This window comes from Echinococcus granulosus, assembly GCF_000524195.1.
Source record: "Echinococcus granulosus chromosome Unknown EG_S00021, whole genome shotgun sequence".
NCBI lineage: Eukaryota > Metazoa > Platyhelminthes > Cestoda > Cyclophyllidea > Taeniidae > Echinococcus > Echinococcus granulosus.
The window spans coordinates 698,019-719,931 of NW_020170401.1; the positions used below are offsets into that span (position 1 = coordinate 698,019).

At 42.6% G+C, this 21,913-nt stretch overlaps 3 protein-coding genes across 3 annotated transcripts; 1 reads left to right on the forward strand and 2 right to left on the reverse strand. All coding sequences in view use genetic code 11, as the record gives it.

The window, feature by feature from the left end:
• Positions 1-1,137: 1,137 nt before the first annotated feature.
• EGR_03826 (ETS domain-containing protein Elk-1) lies at positions 1,138-6,044 on the reverse strand (the record flags this gene model as incomplete). Its single annotated transcript, XM_024493075.1, has 2 exons — positions 1,138-2,586; positions 5,709-6,044. The coding sequence occupies 2 exons, from the start codon at positions 6,042-6,044 to the stop codon at positions 1,138-1,140; spliced, it is 1,785 nt and encodes a 594-aa protein (XP_024352536.1).
• Positions 6,045-10,871: 4,827 nt separating this feature from the next.
• Positions 10,872-15,458, forward strand: EGR_03827 (Neutral amino acid transporter A; the record flags this gene model as incomplete). The annotated part of the gene is made up of 10 exons (XM_024493076.1): positions 10,872-11,070; positions 11,700-11,822; positions 11,952-12,036; positions 12,211-12,318; positions 12,780-12,906; positions 13,407-13,468; positions 13,746-13,973; positions 14,401-14,592; positions 14,989-15,123; positions 15,308-15,458. The coding sequence occupies 10 exons, from the start codon at positions 10,872-10,874 to the stop codon at positions 15,456-15,458; spliced, it is 1,410 nt and encodes a 469-aa protein (XP_024352537.1).
• Positions 15,459-18,223: 2,765 nt separating this feature from the next.
• EGR_03828 (Uridine-cytidine kinase 2) lies at positions 18,224-19,187 on the reverse strand (the record flags this gene model as incomplete). Its single annotated transcript, XM_024493077.1, has 6 exons — positions 18,224-18,424; positions 18,500-18,597; positions 18,635-18,780; positions 18,815-18,911; positions 18,940-19,090; positions 19,122-19,187. The coding sequence occupies 6 exons, from the start codon at positions 19,185-19,187 to the stop codon at positions 18,224-18,226; spliced, it is 759 nt and encodes a 252-aa protein (XP_024352538.1).
• Positions 19,188-21,913: the final 2,726 nt, after the last annotated feature.

Here is a 21,913-nt window from a genome sequence, read left to right on the forward strand (position 1 = left end):
CCAACACCGGCTGAATGTTACACAGTACAACCTCAACATCATTTCCATATTCACCAAATAAATAACAACATTAATTTTATTTTAGGCGTTAAGTTAACAACCTCCTGTTGACAATAAGTGACAGGAATAGGGGATAAAATTGTCACTTTCCCTCATTTAAACTGAAAGAGCAACTAGGTTCACTCATTAAAACAGGGGCAACACTCACCACTTAGCGGTTGCACAAAGTTATGGATGTACCGCAGACAGGTATTGCAAAGCACCAAATCGTCAGAAAGGAAGGTCTTTTTTCCCCTAATTAACATCACTTGTCAATCAAGAAAATCCACCACGGTAGCGTTAGGCTCACAGGGGCAGGCAATAAGGCATTAAGACTTGGGACCGTAGAAAGTGGGACTAATTCTGTATCATTTGTGAGTGGTTAGAATAATAAAATTGATAAATCTAAATATACTTCTAAATACCAGACATTTATTCCTGATCAGTCAGATGGATTGCAACGGGCGTGCATACACAATACCTGCCTGCATGAAGGAGGGATCTGGTGCCTGACCCGACATCAAGACTCAGCTATGAACGTGGAGGAGGAGACTACCCAGAATATAATTTACTCATCTTTTAAACGAACCTTAAAAACAGAAGCATATTCTAATCACCAACTTAGAACAGGATAATTGGGACTTAGCGACAAATTTCATAGTGATTTCCTCATCCCCTTCAGTTAGCGACTACTACTGCCAAGGCTATAACCTCTGGACTGATTGTTCCTGTGCTTCTTGCTGTTTCATCCAGTTGGACTTCTTATCAGCGGTTTAAATAAGATGTACTGCATCTTCGCAAAATATACAATAATTGCCTTTATATATATAGTATATTTATATATATAAAATAAGGAATGATTAGAAGGGGAAGGGAAGAGGCCAGGCATGAAATAAAACAGCAAGAGATAGAGAGGAGGTCGAAATAAAGTCGCAGAAAAAATTAAATTGAACCGAGGAGATAAAGAACTACAAAGCAGCTCTTATTCACATAAGGAAGTGGAAAAGGAAGAGGGTAGGGGAAGGAAGTATGTATTCTTATTTTTCTCACACTGTATATAAATATTAGTAGTCATGACACCATGTTTTTTTTGGGGGTTCAACAATGTGGCGAGGAGTGTGCCAATGGTGGCTCTCTGGGCTTTCGATCTTGCAGGGTCTGCGAGAGCATCGACATAAAGTGCTCCACCAGATCCACTTGAATTGGCATCCAAATGTAATTTCCATTATCATTGGAGTTGTTGCTACTGTTATTGCCAGTGTTGTTCCCGTTGGTACCGGAAGCAGAAGCACTCGACAAACCTCCAATCACCTTTTGACAGGATTTTGTTTCAATGTCCATCTCCTCTGACTTTCTGCTTTCATTCCGTGGCACGTCAAAAGGTCGAAAAATCGACTGGGACTGATGATGTAGTGGCAGCGGTTGCAAAGGAGGCTTTCCATCCTCGGTACGCCCAGAAACTCGTTGAATCTGCTCTTTCAGTCGAGTCATATTAATCATATGGCGTTGCCAATGGAGGAATGACCGATGATCGGGTGCATGAGGCGGAGGTGGGAGAGGTTCGTCATGTTGACTTCCACTTATTGGAGACCAGCAATCCAGTGATCGAGGCTTTCGATGTACTGACATCGGAACTGATGGATGAGAAGAATGGGGAGGGTTGGAGTTAAAATGCAGAGATCGATTCTCGCCGGCTCTTGGAGACAAGGCCAATGAACCATGACAACTGCAATGACAGTCAGGTGAAGAAGAACGTTTGGAGGGTCGATTTGGTGGTAGAAGGGCTTGAAACACGTCCTTACACACAAGGGAAGCCATGGTTCCAAAGTTTTCCATTGTGGAGTTTTCACGATTTTTTGGAAGGTTGGAATAGCGTTTTGGGAAATCCGAGGAAGGGCTAGATTGGATTGGAGGGAAGGAGAAAGATGCGGAAGAGGTACTTGGCACCCCAAAGTTGAAAGATTGGCTCAAATTGGAGGAGAAGGGAGGTTGAAAGTGGCTGGGGCTTAATTTTGGTACATCTTGACAGGAAGAAAGCACCTGCGGTGACTTAGAAATTTGCGAGTTATTGAAGGGGTCCATAAATGGCGAAGTCGTCTGTTTGTAAAATGACGGGAAACCGTTGAAACAACCGTCCGACGAAATGCCGACTAGTGGCTTGTTTGAGGTCGACTGTCGTCGTTGAGGTTTAATTAGTTCCACGGGGAAGATTGACTCGACACCCCCCTCCTCTACACTCTGCGTTCGAATGAGACCTTTCAATCGATGCAGACCAATAAATTGGTAGACAAACTTGTGTCCTTGAACCTTACGAATGATGTTCTTCTGATAGTAGTAGCGCAGAGCACGAGAAAGCTTATCATAATTCATTCGATGATTGTTGTCTTTTCGAAGACCCCACAAACGTGCAACTTCTTCAGCTCGAAGTAGAACAAACTCCCCAGCATTGTTTGTCCACCGAATGATGTCACAGTAGCGTGGATCCAGCAGAAGTTGTAGGAGAAATTGCCATAGGGTAACCTTCCCCTTTGTTGTGTCAAACTCCAGCTAAAATTAAACATACGAAAAGTAAGTTTAAGGACAAATTTTACCAAAATAAGGAACTCAATGTTCTTGAAGGAGCGACTTTTAAGGAGCAATCTTTACAGTCGAGATCAACTGAAATTATCAAGCTAAATTTTGGATGGGTAGTAGGAGCTACGGAGGCATTCCTCGAGTCCCAACCACCGACTAGCTTCTTTCCAGGTACTACCAAAATATTTTTTCACCTATCAACAAAGACGGAAAGGAATTTCAATTAGTTCTTCAATAAAGGAAAAATAATTCCAATCGTAATATTTTGCCACAATTATCGAATTGCCTCTGCCGTTTCATCCACACAGGGAAAGGGGGTAAAACTATTTAATTACTTAACCTTAACGACTTGGAGATGGAGAGTGTGGGTGGCCACAGGAAATGCGTGGCACTCAAATTGAAATGCTGAAGAATAAAGTGCTTAAGAAAGATGAGCGAGAGGAGGTGGGATGGTGGGCGGTGGGGAGTCACAATTAGTCCTGGCGCCAGTGTTGGCTCGGTGGGTGACACAAGAGGACGAAATGTTGAAAAAGATAGAAAAGAAAAACGTAATAGGAAGAGTATTAACTGCCTTACCATTTGTGGAACTCGTATCCACTCGGTCAGTCGGTCAGTCAGATATACGCGCAGAGTTGAGACTAAACTCTCCATACCCGTCACTTGAAAGACAGCACAACCGCCTCACCACCTAGTGATGAGGAGTCATAAACGATGACACCTTTCAGCGCATCTTAAGAGGGCTAGAAAGTTCAAAGCTCCACTGAGGGGCGGATGAAACACGAAACGGAAGTGTTAGTCTAGGAAGGAGAAAGTTGCCCCCCGGAGAAGACAAAAAACGGTCCACATTTAGCTGGGTAATGTTAATTCAGCCTCACAATTGATTAACGCAAATAAATCCTCAAAAATTTCCTACCTGAGCCTCCTCCTCATTTCGCATGCAAAGCCGACTCACTTTGTTCCAGCCAGGGTGTTTTGAGATGGTGGTGGTGGTGGTAGTGGTAGTAGTGGTGACAGTAACACTTTCTCACATGAAAATACACCAAGAATGCCATTGACGCCAAGTATGGTCGAAGATTTTCCGTGCACAATGTATCCGCAGATGAATTATTCAGATGAGAGGTGAATGCTCAAGGCGTACAGGCTAGCAGGCGACAGAAAAGGTGAGAAGGGGGCAAGGGAGAGTAGGAGGGAGGGGAGGCATGGGATAGGGAGAGGGCTAACTTGACCGCTAATTAGCAATTCCTTTGTTTTCCATGAATGCGCACCTTGTTCAACTCCACCCCCTCTCCTCAGCCATCCCACCATCCCTGTCTGCAGCTAACTTAGCCACATTGAGGAGAAAGGGACGTCCGATTTTGCGTATATCCTCAGTACGCACACACACATATATACCATTGTCGGCGCGGTCATGTAATTACAGAAGGGGGCCGTGTCATCTGTCACGCGCCTAACGGAGAAAGCAATCTTCAGCTTAATAAGGCTTAGTTGCATACACGTTTAATTAGCGTAACTCTGTAATTTTTTTTTCTTCCTCTTCCTCAAATAAAACTTCGGCACTTATGAGTATTCTACACATTAATGAGGAAATGATCTCGCTCTTTCTTAGCTCCTCGCGTAACAGAAATTCGAGAATGAAAGTTCGGCCCTTACGGCTTCCAGGGATCGATGGGAGGAGGAGGGCAGAATATTCAGTAGCAATGGCCAGTGTTGTCTTTTGCCTCGTCTAAGAAGCACCTCAAGCACTTCATTTAGTTTTAATGGGCAATATAACCTCATCCCCAGACATGTATCGTCACACACACACACACACACTACTGCACGGCATGTTTCCGTTGTGGCTTTCCGCACGGGCACACACACATTGTGTTTGTTGCTCTCCCCCCCCCCCCCACCCTGGCTTTTTACGGACTTCCGTTAACGCCCTTTCCCCTCCATGCTTCCGTGTTTTTTATGAGTGCGTATGTGTGCGTACCAGCCATCGCATCCACCCATCCGCCCCCCATCTACCTACTCTCTCAAACCTGCCTATGTGGGCATTGTTTCGGAGTGTTGTAGTATTCTTGCCCCTTCCCACTTCCCCCCCCCCCACCCCACCGTTTCCATCTCAATGACAGTAAAGGAGGCGAGGGAAGGAAGGAAGTGGAGCCTACACTGAGAATAATCAGTAGGCTGCGTCTTCCGGTTAGACCGCATGTTCTTAAGCCTGTGACAATAGATAATTGACAGCGCCAAGTAGTCGGCGCTTACTCGGAGGGAAAAAATCGATACTCGCATTTACGCGCGCGCTCTCGCTCGACCGACCACAGAGGAGGTGCCTTTCGAAAATGACTAAAGCTGGAGAGTGTACATACAAATTTTGCACCTACTGAAGCGCAAAAGAAGAGAAAGAAATGCCATAGAATGAGTTGAGCCTACATACAATTTGATTGGGAGGTGTAATTCTACGTCTTACCAGGTAGGATAAATAGACGTGCCCTTTGGACAGCTGTTTGGTGCCTACACCTACGTACCGCCGGCACTTAGAAAATCAAACCGAAAAGGGAAGTATGAAAGCCGATCAGGCACTCAAAGAAAATGATAAGTACTCTTTGGAGTATGATCTAAAGTAATCCAGGCCTATACTGCTTGGATGCTTTCCATGAAACTTCGAATTGTTCTGCAAATTTAAATCGAGCCGTGAGAGAATGTCAATTGCTTAACTATCTAGCGACACCGAAAATGAGGAACCCTCCTTTCAGATCCCAGGAACTAGCTTAAGACGTAATAAATGAAGAAATGGCTAGTTTGACAGCCCTATTTAATGATATGAATTCGGACAACTGAAAACTCTAAATATCCTCGTAAACAATCAGCCAACGATGGAGAGGTGAATTACTTTATTAAATCAGGCTCTGGACGAATGACAATAGGATGGAAATGAAAAACAAAGCCGTTTAAGAAATACTGGTATCTTTAAAGCACGGAAGAAGGTATGGTCCTACTTCAGACAAAAACGTCAGTAAATGTGTCTTGCTTCGCCCACAGTTTGAAAAAAGCAGTAGGCGGAACCACTTCAGTCCGCTTTAAAGAATAGCGAAAAAATTGGGCGGACTTACATCTTCAACCTCAGGCGTTTCCGGCGAGCCATAGTAATGGGCTCGGCCGCTCTGCAGACAGGCCAGGTCATCAGCCGACACGCCACCGAGGCCCATTGAAGGTGGTACGGAGTGGGGCGCTTTGAAGGCGCTCAGAAATCCCGAACTCGGCGGTCCTGGTGGGGTTGAGAAGCCCTCTGATGCCGATTTTCTTGGTGATTTCGGTCGAAATGCCGAACAGTCGGTGGGTATCTCGCAGTTCTGTTGTTGCTGTTGCTGCGGGCACTCGGCGCCCCGATAGTCAGGTGGCAAATCTGGCTTCACCGACGGTGGGATAAGCATTGGAGCTATTGACATCTCTCCTGCTGAGAGGTGATGACAAATATACTCCCTCCTTACGTGAATTTAAATGTGTATGCGCGCGTGTGTTTATGTATTTATACGTGTGTGCGTGTTTGTGTGGGTGTGGGTGTGTGTGTGCAGGGAGACAAGTGAGTCTAACGGCAGCGGTGGTGGTGGTGGTGACGGTGACACTGACTGCGGTGGTGGAGGGTATCCTGGTTGCCGTGTTTAACGTGCGTACATGCATGCGTGCGTGCGTTGATGCGTGCTTGCATGCACGCATGAGGCCTACTCCTTTGTGCGTCCGTAGAGGCGCGGGTTTGACTCGTTGTACCTACTCACACGCACATACATGTGAGCGCGCGTAGCAATGCTATGGCAACGTCAAAGCAAAGGTGACTATGATTGGCTAGTAGGTGGATGAAATAACCACTGATTAGGTGAGCGATGTCAGCCTGCATGCGCACGCACATACGCACGTAACCACGATAACACCTTACAGTGCTGCGCTGGACCCTCCCCCTAATTCCGCCCCTTCGTCACTTGACTCAAATTTGTCTCTGTTGTTCAGCGAGTCAAGTTCAATAAATAGGACGCTTGTACAAACTTGCTCACCTCGTGGATAGTTATTAACTTAACGGCTGAGTTATTATTAGAATGAGGCAACATGAAACCGCCAAATCACGCGCCATCGCAACAATTAACTATGTCCTTCTTGTCCACTAATTTAAAACTTTTCTTTTTAAAATTTGAAATGTTCAAAAGAGGTATTAAGCAAATGCATTGTGAGTCCGCAAGAATTACTCGGGTTTGGCACAGCTTTTTTGAGGCAAACCCCCAAAATTTTATTAATCTAGATAGCACTAATTTTATGGTTTGTTCAAAAAATACTACTTTCTATTCTTTTCATGCGAAAATTTTATGCCTCCGCAGATGATCATGCCCTATTGTTTGGCACAAAATTCCAAAAGAGAGCCCAAACGCACACTAGATTACCATCTCCCTGTCCTCTAGACTGCGGTACACTGATCACACTATTTACGGGGTGATGGTGTTTATATGCCCCGTACAAACTTGCATGCATGAAACTTTAGCGAGTGTGAATTTTAAACAGTTGTGAAGTTGTCTTAGGTGGTAGGAAGCACAGCCGATGCCACACCGCATGCCTCAGCCCTATTGCAATTTTAGATTCGTCCTTTCTGGGGAAGGGATTGGACCCCAGAATTGTCGAACTTGTGGATCCTTTACCGACGTTTAATGCTTCTTCGAAAGCACACTTTTATTTTAACTTGTAATGGAATCATGTAGATCCCCACATGAAGGTTGCTGAACTAGCTATCTACTTCTCTTTTGTTGGTTTTATAAAGAATACCACTTATTTATGCTGCGTTGGGAGCCTTTGATCATGTATTATATAAAGCTGTCATAAGTACAGATGACATTGATTAGGCGTCAAGACACAAAGATGACATTAATTGATAAAAAATTGATTAACCCCCCATTTTACTTATCCGATAAATCTGATCATTTTCCTGATTTTTTACTGCAAACTTTTCCATCAAACCACAAATTCCTTTCCCTTTCCTTAAGGAGAGCGACCAAGTCAACCTTTAATTAGAAAACGCTAAGGTTAAATGCATTCGTAGCGTTCCGAGATTTTCCTAAAGATGAAAAAAGGCGTAATGCTTGGACAGAAAACGCATTGCCGACGTAACTAAGGCCTGAGAGGGGGCCCTGTGGGCGCGGCCCGGAGATCATGACGCCCATCGGAAGTACAAAGGCGGAGTCTTAAGTTCTCACGTAACAAAAACGAAGAGTTAAACAAATAGTCAGTATTACAGTGAGGCAAAATTTTATGTTCATACTGCAATGCTTCTTCATTTGGGCTCCATTTTAATCACTCCTACTTACAAAGCACCATCTGAAATGAACAGTTTGCATTAGTTTTGTTGAGGCACAGAAAATTATTTGAGGAATTAGCAACAATATGTGGGAGCGAAAGTGATTTAAAGAGAAAAGAAAAATTTCAGTAGGACAAAGGAATTGTTCCGTTTCCAGCATTTCCGTTACCCCATCGGAATTGAAATGACAAGGCCAATTCCGGTTTCCAAGATGACTACACTGGACTGTATGTGAACGCAATTTTTAAAAGACTCAATAATTATCTGCTGTGGAAAAGTTGGTTTTACATTTGTTATGAAAACAAAACTAATGTGGGATGGTTTGAGAAGGAGGGGACTCGAATGGTTAGAAAATCAAAGTGTTACTTGGCATAACTCTCTAAAATGACTTTCTGCTACATGCGTGCATTAAAAGGCATGGATACGTGTCAATCTACTGGCGCAGTAGTCTCTATTTGTGCCCTCGCCTGTTTTTCTCCATTTCGAACCCACGTGGGATGTGACTTGAGCTTGTCTACACTACGAACCGAGATTAAGTTGGAAGTAAAGCTGTAGAAGCTCATCGTCTAGGTTGATGAATAGCCTATGGTATGCTGTGGCAGAAAGTAACGTCCTGACTCAAATGAGTAAAAGGATTTGAGCAACTTGGACGATCCTTTACCACCTGGTAATATTACATGTTCAGAAAGACCCTCTTTATTTTAAAATAATTAAACTTTCCCTGTTGCTATTAGTTTAAGTGTTAATTCGAGATTAGGGTGCTGAGAACCTTCAGTAGTGTTTAAATAGGGCATTGAAACACTTGATTTAAGTCTCCATCAACCGGAAAATTTGTTAAATTGTGCGTGATACACTGCAATGAGAATCGTATACTTGCTAAAGGTCGAAAAAGAAACTGCGAATTGCATTTCCCTGCTTGATATGATAGAGTTCGTGTGTGTAGGCAGTAACCAAGACTAAGGCGCCCGTCAGCGTGACGAAAATTCCGTCCTAGCATAACGCAAATCAGTTGGACAATGAGATGGTCCCTAACCTCACTCTAGTTAGTTTTTCAGGGGTTGGGTTATACTGTCTCGCATCCACCTGTATATACCCTGATGATCTTTCGCCAAGTGACAACTGCCACCTTTTCTTGCCATGACCATCAGACAAGCACATGCCAAATGGTTGGTGTTGAAAAAAGTAAGACAGAAGGAAAGGTGGTCAGAAATACTTTTTTGGTTTCTAAAGACTAAACAATGTGTAAAAGTGGCATTTACATAAAGAAAATATTTTGCCTGATACGTCTTCCTATACTACTCTTTGTTAAATTAGTAGAAGGTATTGTATTTTAAACTGAGGTCCATCAAAATGTAGTAGAGCGCGCTTAGACTTCAAGAAGGCCTATTACGAATTTAGAGTAAGAAAGATTATTTATTATCAACACATGGTGGGTTTGAGAGGCTTTAGGCACGGCCAGAAACCTATGCCGCCGAGTCGATGCATAGCCTGTGGAGACTGAGGGACCCACGTGGTCTAAAAAAATAAAGTGATCATTCTGAATAAATAATCAAGAAAATTATTCCCAATTTTACAGAGTAAGGTTTAGAAGTAAAACCTTTTAAAAGGTTTATTTGGCTGGCTTGAATTTGATCGTGGAATGCCTTTCACCTTGCTTTTAGAAGATCCGAATGTTTTTAGCGCTCTCCTCAATGTATTCCTTCAAGCGCTATAAAAGGCAATCTGCTTTAACTTTTTAATTTACTCCGCAGCTTTAGCCATCTTTCCACTATCATGGTGCTTTGTTCATGCTATTAGCCTTCACCAAATTTTTTCCAAATAACCAACTATCCTAATTTCAGCAACTAGTTAACAAGTCCAAATGTCGGAGTAGAGGATATCTCACAAAGGACGGGTTTGCCTAGAGGTAAATCTTCATTTTCTGGTTCTTCACAATGTCCTGGACCCAGCTATTTGTGTGCTATATTTAAGGGGCATTATTGCCCCTCAATTAGCAAATGTTACTGGTAAATAGCTGCTCTTCAGCACTATTTTTTACACAAAACCTGCCTTAGTGCAGTGATACTCAAATTTTCAGCACGTGGATAGCGCATAAGCCGCGGCTCTAATCCTTCCTAGCAGCTCGGCACGCCCAACAGGATACTTCATGACTGTCGAATTAGAAGCTTGACAAGGATGATAATTCAGGGAAAAGCGAGGCATGGTTTTAAACAAGCCTACGTTGCTATGACAGCCTCAGGATGTTCACTCCCTTCAAATTTTCCAGTGTGCCAAAAATAGTTTTGTCAGGTGACGTCTTGCTGTGTAGTCAGAAATTATTCAGTGGAACTTCACCTTAATTTGATGTGAGTTTTTGGTCGTTGTGTGCCCTTTGGACCCTTCTTTTATGCTGTCCTTATCATTTACAATGAAGTGAGAAAGAAGCCTTATCAGGTGAAATGCAGCTTTGCCCCAAAAGTAGTTAAATTTTTCACGACTTCTGAAACGCAGGATGGGGTGTAAAACTGCACTAATCTTCCTTCTCTGTACGAATCAGGCAAACAGTGCTAACCAAAGTTTCTGCTCTACCTTATGCGTGGAAAATCTCAATACTTCTTATGCAAGGTCCGACACTGTTCATGTCCCTGCTCTTGATTAAAGCACGTATTTCGAGGTGATTTACATTCAGACTGAGATAGTTTGTAAGGATACTTTTAGATAACGCCTGATGACTATTTTGATCAGAATTCGCCAATCAAAGTGCGGAGTATAGCCTTATTTATACATCTATTACGGTAAAAAGCCATTCAAATAAAATAATTTGTGCGCTTAAATTTAGTAAGTGGTTGGAAATTAAGCCTACAATAAGGTGTACTTATACCATTTCAGTAGGTCAAATACATAAAAAATTCTAAAGCTCGCTATTGATTGGCGGTCGATCGGATCTCGTGGACGGGTCACAATGTTGGCTCGTGAGGAGGGCGCCACACCAGTCGCAGAGCCACCTGCTACTGCAGGCGGCATAATGTCTGCAAGAATGGGGGCATGGCTGCGCAAGCACTGGTTTTTCTTCGCCACCTTCGTGGGCATCTCTACTGGACTTGCATTCGGGCTGGTGCTCCAACAAATTCATCTCTCGGCTGCACAAAAACTGTGGATTGGTGTGTTTCTAAATGTGTGGTCATGCCATTGTTTTACCACGATGGAGTAGTATAATGTTCGTGTGTCCCCTTAACACTTAGCAATGCCGGGTGTCTTGTACATACGAGTCCTCCAACTCACTATTGTTCCAGTGCTTGCGACAAGCATTTTCAACGGCAAGTTCCCCCTTGATGCTTAACACTGTTGAGAAGGTTATGTCTTATTTTTATTCATTTAATGACCCTTCGAGTAACCTAATAGAGCAGACACTTCCGAAGGTAAAAGTTGCTTTACTTATTACCTTGAGGGACAGCCGAAAGATGATAGCCAATGGCCCTGATCGTATTTTCCATGTTCAGTTACCTATTTATAGGACATTTTCATGACGACTTTCATTAAGCATCGTCAATGCCCTATCCCCAATCGTATATCTTTTGCAATGCGTGAGGACGATTTCTACGAGAATAATTGTTCGGATATTCCAAGGGGAACCGATATTTTCCCAACCATGTCACTTTTAATTTCTTTTAAATGAGAATTAACAAGGTTGGTGAATTCCTCAGTTATAACGATTTTCTTACATTCTGAGCAAAACATTTAGCGTACGCATAAAAAAACGAAAATTACAGGCTACTTTTGTTTACTTCAGTAGTCGCTGACATGAACTTAAGCAAGGAGAAGAGACTTGGAGTGGCCGCTGCAGCATTCATCCTTTCGGCTAACATTATCTCCTCAATTCTCGGTTTCGTGTCGGTTCTACCAATTAAGACGAGTAGGTTTGTTCGATACCCCCTTACCATGAACAAAAACAAGCGTTTCTTATTGCATACAAATCAAATTTTTGGGCAATCACCAATTAACCTGTGGTCTCGTGTCTCCTGGTGCTGTTTTGTTTTTGTAGAATCGGATAGTCCTGCAACTTACAATGGCACAATTCAAGAGGAATATGGACATCAAATTCCCTACATCTTTCAAGATCTCCTGCTGTAAGTTTGAAAGCCATTGGTAAGTAAGGATCATTGGAGTGTAGGTATTGCTAATGCATCTCAGTTTGTGATCATTTGTTGCTCCTATTGATGCTAGAAATACTGAACCCCACCCATATGACTACGATAAAGATGAAGCTGTAAATGAACTATTGTTCATATTTCCCGCCCTAGAAACGCCTTTCCCGCTGATCTGATGAAGCTGTCTATTGCTCATGTAAGGAAACTAAGCCTCATTCGCTTCTCACGAGTTCGAACAGGTGGTCAAACTTTATCGACTAGGTAGGTACAGACTTTGAACATCCAGAAAAAAACGCCTACAACGAGACAGTCTACCGTAAAATCAACATTGATGGAGTCAATATGCTTGGTAAGGTCCCTGTCATCAAATAGCACTCAAACTTGCTCTTCTAGCCAAAAAAATATAGTAGGATCTTATAAAACATCAAAACAAAACATAATAAGGCAAGTATTTTATGCTTGTACATTAAAATAATCCCTCTGATCCCATTTGGAATAGCGTCCAACCTCATATGTATTACGCCTGACCATTTGATTGGTTAACTAGGGGATCAAAGTCAGATGGGCTGGCTAGTAGACAAAAGCGATGCAATCACTTCTAAATCTGTGAAAAATAAGATGTGGACCTCAAAACTCATTTTGGAAAGCTATCTTCTAAAATGCTAAAGCAGGTTTAAAAAGCTATCAATTTTGGATAAAACAGCAGAATAAACTGCTTGCAGAGTTCGCCTGACGTATTGCCTCCCACGTATAGGCATCCTCTTTTGTTCAGTCGCTTTTGGACTTGCTGCTAATGCGGTGAATGAGGAGGCGCAACCCCTGAAACAGTTCTCTTTAGCTCTCTACGAGGTTGTTTTGATTCTGATGCGGAAATTCATTCTGTGAGTTCATCTAAAGGCATTCCTTTGACCATTTCATTCACATATTCAAGATTTTACCTTAAAAGCTGTGCCTTGTATTAATTAATGTCATAATTAACAAAATTCATTATTTCGCCATTTCGTATTTAATTCCATATCTATAAAGAGTCTACTTATTTTTTACAATCAGTAGCATGTTAAACACCAAACTTCGGAATAGGTAATAAATTGCCAATAGTCTATAAATGGTAAATTTCTATATTACTTATATGAAAAGGAAGTCTATCAATTTTAAAATCTTTTGAATTATTATTTCGAGATTTTCTAAGAATTGCAATTCGAGAATTGTCCTTTTTATGTCCAGATTATTTAACCAACATTTTGGCGCGACCATACTTTGCCAAGGCATTTATTTAAAAAAGAAAACTCTTGATCAAGTCATAGCATGCCATTTTTATTGTCGGAATGCCAGCAACCCCCCTCTTTCAGTCCACACCTGTGCACCGCCGATCGATAATCGAACACCGACTGAGCTCCGCTAACGGTGTACGGTGTGTGCACTTGTGATCGATTAGCTGTCCGACGTTAACACAGCTCGGGTCTCCCGACTAAAGTGCATTGTCTGGGGTTGTCAAATTTTAAAAATAAACCTAGCCCTGTCAAAAATGTTGATGCGACGTGACGAAGCAAGATCACTGAGTGATCTATTTTACCCTCCTCATACCCCCCCCCCCCTGCTAATGCGATGATGAAATTCCCATCCATTGAACAATCAGTGTGATTTGTTTATCCACTTAGGCTGTGACAGATTTATTTTGTGTACTTTAGTGCAACACCAGTTGGAGTGTTTTTCATGGTGATGAGCGCGGTGGCAGATGTGCGTGACATGGAGGGCACATTTGAGCGACTCGCTCTCTTCCTTGCCACCCATCTGGCAGCCCAATTCGTCCACTTCCTCCTAATCAATTTTTCCTTTGTACTGGTCCGTGAAAACCCCTTCCATCTACTCAAACACTGCCTTTCCTCCTGGCTCATTGCCGTGGCAACTGGAAGCAGGTAGGTCGGACGAATTGAACTGCAAAAGTGCCTCACCTCCGGAATCACTGACTTCTATGCCAAAGTACTGATACGCTATGGTAGCACGTGACTTCCTACCCTCGTGGGAGGTGGACTTTAACAATCCCTCATCTACTTCATGAACCACTCGCATTTAACCGCATTGTCGTGCAGTTGGTGTTCCTGACGGGGAGATAAGTCTCTAGCACAAGAAAATTCTAAAGCATTGTTAGTCCTTTAAATGCAGCCCTTCATCACTTTAAATAAACCTTAGAGTAAAATTTGTATTTGGCAGAAGAGACAAGTTAAAACGCAAACACAAACTGCTAAGTTTAATATTCCAGATTAAAGGCGTCAGTGAAGAGGAAAATAACCCTCCTTTTATAATCCCTTTATGCTGTCGAGTGTGCTTCATTTTCCCCTCTAGAATGGTTGGAATGCCGCATTTCTACCAAACCTGTGACGACTATGGACTGCCAGAATCAGTGTCCCGTTTCGTTCTGCCGTTGTCCTTGATGCTAAAAGCTGACGGCTCGGCTATTTTTATGACCAGTGCTTCGCTCTTCATTGCTCAACTTGAAAACGTCCAACTGGACGGCATTAAGTTCTTCATTCTCATGTAAGACTGGCACGTCTCGCAGCAGCATTACCACTTCCTTCGCCTAAAATAGGCCAATCTGTTTATGATCCGTTTGACCAACCACAATCCTAGGTCAAGGTCATTGCTAAAAATACTCATATAAGAGTGTAGCATTTATTTAGCATAAAACCCATAGTTTAACGTGATTTTAAGTATTACGGACCAAACTCTTTACCTTTGTTAAACAATTTTGATGCCTTTTTTGCCTACTCACAAGACAAGTGGTAGTGCCAACCCTCGACCAATGAAATCAGCGTGCCAAGATCATCATGATTAGGTATTCCTTTGTTTAGATGTGCGTTTACCACATCCAGAATAATTTATTCTTTCCAAAATTGTTTCAAAAGGAGTGGTCAATTTTTCAATCTTTTTCAGAGTTTTAACAACGGCGCACGCTATTGCCCTGCCATCTATGCCTAGCGCAAGTGTGTTCGGCCTGATAAACGTGTTAAATGCAATTGGTGTGCCAGTAGAGCAGGCAGCGCTTCTTTTTTCTCTGGAATGGCTAAAGTAGGTCACACACTCATTCCACACGTCGAGGCAGAATTCAGGGCTTCGCTTATACTACTGTGCTTAATAAGTAGTTGCCCCCTTTTTATAAAGTCAATGAAAATTTGGAAATTGGAACAAAAATAAAACGGTTGCACAGTTTTGGTTACCTCACCACCGACTCCGTTTGATTTATTGCATCCAGTGATCGGATTCGTTGCGGCGAGACAGTCCTGTCCTCAATCTACTGCACCGCATTTGTATCCCACGTGAGAGAAAAGGGTTGGCAATCGGGCTTCTGGAAGGATGCAATTGACAGCGAGCCAAATGCTGATCCACCTGGGAGGAGGACTTGATTTAATAGTCAAAATGTCCTCTAGAAAGGTGATTCTATCTCAAATTGTTGCAGCCCATGGCCTGTACTCCAGTTTAGCAAAATTTCGGCGGCTTTAAATAAATGTTGGGATTACTTTGTGAGCCTCAACACAATATTCCATCAGACAAGCTGTGAAAATTAGGCATCACAATTATCACCCTAATTTGGGTAGCTAATGCAGCCTATTCTCTTGATCATTGCCCAAGTCAAACAGATGACACAACGGCGAAGTGGCACAAAAGAAAGTCTGAAGGGAGATGGGGTGAGGCAGTATCTCCATCCATTCCATTTCGAGGTGCACACATAGCGGGTCAGTTCTGCAGTGTGTGGAGTTGCGGTGCGCTTTGTCTGAGGGGCGATAGGACCGCCTGTTGACCGATTGACTAGTCCTGACTACTTCTGAAGAAGCATTCGCCAGCCATCTTCAAGGTGCACGAATTTGCGTCAGACAACTCATTCTTGCACCCAGCGGTGTTTGACAGTTAACTGGTGACCAATTCCGTCGGAGGACCACCGCACTATACGCCCACACACCCACATAGGTACATAAACAAAGCAGCCTAGGACATGAAGGGATGAATCAGATGTGTGCTTGGAAGCGTGAGCGGTTGACGACGCAAGACCTACCAAGGCTGTTTCGCAGCGCAAGTCAGTCAATCAGCCGAAAAAAGTTTTTCGCACTGCCCAGTCCCAAAGATGTCGGCCCCTGCCTTGGTGAATGAGGTGAATCTTCTAGGTTAACCTCAACAGGTGACATTTGACACAGACATACGCAGGTTGCATTGTCACATCATTACAAAAAGGTTAAAAGCATTACTCTTTAATCAAAAATGCACCCAATTTACTGAGTAAGCGATTTTTGAAGTATCCACCGCATCAATACTACTTATAAGTGTACGAGTAGTAGGGCCCCACCAAACCCATACATTACGATACCACGTGAGGGAAAAATCCATGTAATCTTACCTCCAAAGTACGTTCACATGTTTGAAATTGCATACAACCAGTTGGTTTGACAACCCTTGCATTGGAAACGTGGGAACAACCAATCAGTGCTTGAAGTGCACTTGTCAGGTGCCAAATGCAAGTCGGACAACCGGACACAACTACCGTACGAGGGATTAAAACACTTCAATGGAATCAAATTTGTTGCTTTAAGTTGGCAAGAAACATGAATTTTATTGCAACACTTGATAAAATCTTGTTTATTGCACCAATCTACAGATGGTGGGTTGGTTTTCAGTCGCAAATTTGTTGGCCAAATGGCGGCAGCCATTATCTTGGCTCAACTGCAGAAGAACTATTTAAAGGCTTACATTTAAGCGTGTTTTGAAGTGCTTTTCTGGAAACAATTGGAGAGGGGCAGAAGCGTTGCCGTAATCGCTGTGCTCTCAACGACAAACTGCCAAATGGCTTACGCTTCTTGAGAAGAAAAACACCAAATTTGGTTATTTGAAAAGTTTACACTCTTTCAAATGTAATACGCTGAAAGTTGGGGGGTGAAAGCTGGCCAAGGCACTCCTCTAAGGCTTGTGAGACTCCTTGGTTCCCCGTAAACCCATGGAACTGATGAGTGAAACAAGTCGAGTAGAGAGGCGCTTCCATCGAGTGTTGTATTGTGGTCCTATGTGCCCAGAATTTACAGGGAGGCGGAAAAGCTACAGCAAGACCATCAAGTGATTTTACAGAGAGACAACGGTAAAAGGAACGCTGGCGAAGCAAGCAAGTGCCTCTTGATGACTCAGAGTGTGAGCAATGGGGAACCGCTAAGTGCTGCTTACAACATGAGTCGCAAAATTTAAAATTAGGGAACCTAGGTGAGGGCAAAAAAGGAACAGAAATGGATAAATATTGCCAAGGGCAGTTTGCGATCTCCAAAATGGTCTTACTATGAGCCTACGAAGGGACTGGGAGACCGCCAACGTGACTCCATACCACTGGTGCAGTGACTAAATCAAAGGAGACTTAAAAGACTCGCTCAAACGTACAGCTGTACCCTGTAGAAATCCCCTCCAGAAATCTGGCTAGACGCTCGCCTTGACGCATATACAACAATCTGATATACTCCGGTAACGCCAGCTCTCCGCCGGGTCATGACAACTGATTCATGCTGCAAACAGACAGGTTGAGGTCGAGATGACAAAATAGATGTAGAATTTCTCGGTTCGAGGTTGCTTAAGTTTTTTTTGATCAGTCACTTTTAAGTTGGTGAAAAACTGACAAGAATCGGTGCTACACCGGAGTAGCGAAACACCCGCATGGTGCTGGTTAAACCCAGCACTAAATGTGATAATCCAATTTCGCCGATTCAAAATGGTTCAAGTACAGACTCGTCATGTGACTCACCTGCCACTTGCAAACAATCAAATCCTCCATCAAATCCAAACATGTACAATGAGCACCAGGGCGACAAAACAAAATTTCCATAATTAAAGTTCTCACATTCACTGTATAAAGCAAACGGCCATAAGGTAAGCTAACTTGTGAGAAAAATCCCACATACTCTTTTATGCAAAGTGTCTAAGTGAAAATAGCCGAGACGCATACAGATATGCGGGCAGCAAAAAAAATAAATAAAATAGCCGATCTAACAGGAGGCAGGGTGGAGTAGGGAGGAGTGACCACAACAAACAGACCAAGGAGGAAGAGGTGATCAGGAATTGGTAAAAATAACAAGAAGGGTAAACGATTATACAATGATTATTGATGATAAAGCTTCAATGCAAACTAGGTAAGGAGTAAAATTCAGTGAGGACGGATAGACGTCGCGGCTACGCCTGGTTCCGACTGATTACGCAGGCGAAGGATGGGGAAGTTTCCTGGAGGGGAGGATGAACAGGAGTTCGGAGAGGACGAAATTAATTGTAAAAGGTGCTCGATTATCAAATCCGCAGCTATTTGATTTTCGGGAGCACGTGGGAGAATAACGTCGGCATATTTTTTTGTCTAAAAGTTGATGAAAACGATCATACGGTTATGCCTCATTTTAATAGAGAAATAGCAGTTGTAATCAGGACGTACAGGAAGGCAGAACTGCTCAAATGCAGGTTTGACGAATTTAAAGTAGTTGTCCAAAACTGCGTCCAGGTTGCGTTTGCGTTGGACAACATCTCGGATGACTAAAGAAATTGAACTCTATTGAGAATGAAGGATTACCTTTACGCGAAAGTCGGGTGTCCGCATCAGCCTGCACGAAAATTTTTAAGTGGAACATGTCCCGTATCTCCTTTTGGTAAAAGGTAAGGATGCCCTCAACTATGACGACGTCAATGTCGGCTGGTATTTCAATTTTTTGAGGAGAACTATAAAAGGAATCAACAGCGACGACGACTTAACTTAGAAAAGGCCTCTGGATCATAGGAATTTAGAACAACGGATTCGCCTCTAACAATCTTTCGCAAAACATCTGCAAGTGCATCGAAATCAAAAGCATCTAAAAGTCAAACAAAACGGGCACGTACTGGGATGGTCAAGATCCAATTTTCCGCATTCTGCCAGCTTAATATCTTCTTCTGACAAGTCATGATAAAACGAGTAAAGGGATAGCACTATTGACCGTTTTCCCTTGGCTTTCTTGTTAAGTTCTTGTATAATTTTTGCACACGTTTCATTCTTAAAGGCAAGTGTGGTAAATACGAATTACCTTCCCTGAAGCAGCACCTCCACTTACACCGATTAAAAGGGGCTTAGGCGATGAAGACAAGCCCATCATCAAGGTCAACAAGAACGCTACCAAATGTCTTGCTCACCGTCAATAAGAATTAAAACATATTATTGGCACGGATAAGAGGACAATCAAACTAGACAAAAAGGACGAAAAGAATGCTTTTTGAGGGCGGGAACATGCTATTTTAGGTAGTAGGTCACAAGGTACATGCACTGTTCCTAAAACCTTTAAAATTTTAGTTTTCGCGAATAATTGAAGAAGGTATGAAAGATGACAAAGAGAATCCTGAATTGAGAATACACGTTTATAATAGTTAGGCACTATACTCAGACGCGGTCCATGTAAATTAAAATAAACTACCATTAGAACATACAAATAGAGTATTCTAAGTCTACTCCGAAATCGGAAGGGCCTAAAACTAAAGCAGAAAATTAATCTTCGGTGCGTTGATTGGCTGGGAGGTTGTTAGCATGGCATGAAAGGCATGCCTCATAGAGGGAGTGCAATCGCAGATAATTTGTTGCCCGCGTAATCAAAACAAGTTTTTAGACAATGAGTTGGTGACTTGCGACTAACATTCCAAAAAATCTTGCATGTAACCTTCCATGCTTCCTCTAAGTTTAAAAGTGGTTATAGGAGTATGCCGAAAGATGTAATAATTGTGCACACAGGAGTTGTGTAGCGTCCCGAGACTCCCTGAAGACGAAAGAAGACAAAATACTCGGGCAGAATATATACATTCAGCACGGAGAAGGTGTCTGGGCTACTGGCATGGCCCAAAAGGCCAGTCCACCCAGCGGGGTACAAGGGAGCTAATTCAAAGTCCAAAAGTGGCGCCTCACCAGAACCGAGGGATAAACCACTATCGTATTACAGTTGAGGCTACCGGCATGGTTAAAGGCCGTATCGGCAAGCAGAAGTACATTAGTGGAATGTAGGCGCAGGGCTGAAAATAACTAAGTCTTAGCACACCGCCTCCGAGTCTTTTCTAAAACTACCATGACTCAGATCATTTATTAGTATTGTGTAGCTTTCTACTGAAAGTACAAGTGTTATAAATTAACCCTAAAATTTACACCAGGTCGTACAGCCTCTTGCACAGTCTATGATATGAACATATCATCTCGAAAAACCGCGAGTAGACTGCTTTATAAGCCAGCGTTAATTAGTCAAAACTTTACCACCATTCATCAGCGGCTAGAGATTATCATTATTGTAAGCTAAATAAAGACCTGTTGTTTATCCCTCAAATAAAGCCTTTTTAATCAGTTGAAGTGGTCGTTGCAACTCTCCTTCAAGAACTAACCCTTCGTCCATTGCAGAAATAATGGGTTTCTTAGTCTTTCCCGGGATCACGCTATTCTCTTGCAATAAAGGGTATTTGTTATTACCAAACAGGATGCAAATTATGCAGTGCGTTGGATTTTTAATTTCAGATTTTAGTAGATGGCTACTTCGTTTCTTGACCATTGTAACCCTACCGCGTGGGCTGGCCTCTGGACCATGTTAGTACACTCAGGCTTAACTGTAATTCGAATATGCATATTCCGCCTCAGTATTCTGCATCATTTCGTTTACGGTAATGTCTCAGGGTACTATATTGTTGACACTGGAATGCGAATCCAATCCTAAAGAACACTTGCCCTAATTTCTACTATACAGCGATAATCTTTAACGAGGCAGACTAAGTGCATATGCTACAGATAGGAGGTTCAGTGTAAACGGCTGAAATTGCATTCTACGTATAGAAATCACCGTAGTTCCGCGTACTGCAGGAAAACTATTTACAACTGATGCTACACTAGAACGCTTAATTACGGAGTTCTTTTGTCACACCTGCATGAAAGCGTCAGTAAAGTGAATTTGCTATGCACCCTCTACTTTTATATTAGCCGGATAGAACCTAGACAGAAAGGACTAAGTGACGCCGAAGTAGGAAAAAAGCAGCAAGGAGAAACAGACCTGAAACAGTATCTTAAGGAACTGCGTTAAATCCCGTCCTATCTTACATAAATCTGCTTTGAAGCCAGTGCTCCTATGCCTAGCTATAGACATACGTTGTGGACAGTTCTAATACTGGACGAAACTACGTATTAAGTTGAAATGCCAAGAGGAACCAGTGACGTTGCGATCTGTTATCTCCACGGCTTCGTAGAAATTCGATTACGATGTGAAGGCTGACTCTGGAGCTTAATCAAGGGGGGTGCCGAAGGCAATGCGCAAAAAAAAGAAACCATGTAATACATTGGTTGTTTAACTTCCGGTCGTGTTAAAGGGTCAGTTTGTGGCTTGTCTCTTGCAACTCCGGTGAGTGATTTGGACTCTAGGCCATGCCAGTATCCCTAGGCTCTACCACTTGTTAAACATACAAGTTCTTTTTAAGTGTTATGTCTTCTTTTGTCCAAAGGTAGGCTTAGATTGCTACAGGGATACTCCAGAAACGGTCCCACGGTCATGGGAAACGATTGGTATAAATCCTCGCATATTAAGAGATTTTTTACAACGCCAAAGCCAACTTCATATAAAACACACTAGTTTTTTTGCTTTTGAGTTTTTTGTATTTCAAACAACTTACAATTGGTGGATTATATGTTTTTCGTATGTTATGACACTTCAAGATTTTTCACTGGTTGCATACCCATAATGTCGGAATTTTGTAAATATTAAATCGTTTTGCAAGAACCTTATCATTTTTTGCCAAAAAGCTGCAAATGCCAAATAACAGCCTTATGCGACCTCTTTTGTTCAAATTATCCACAAACCATGCT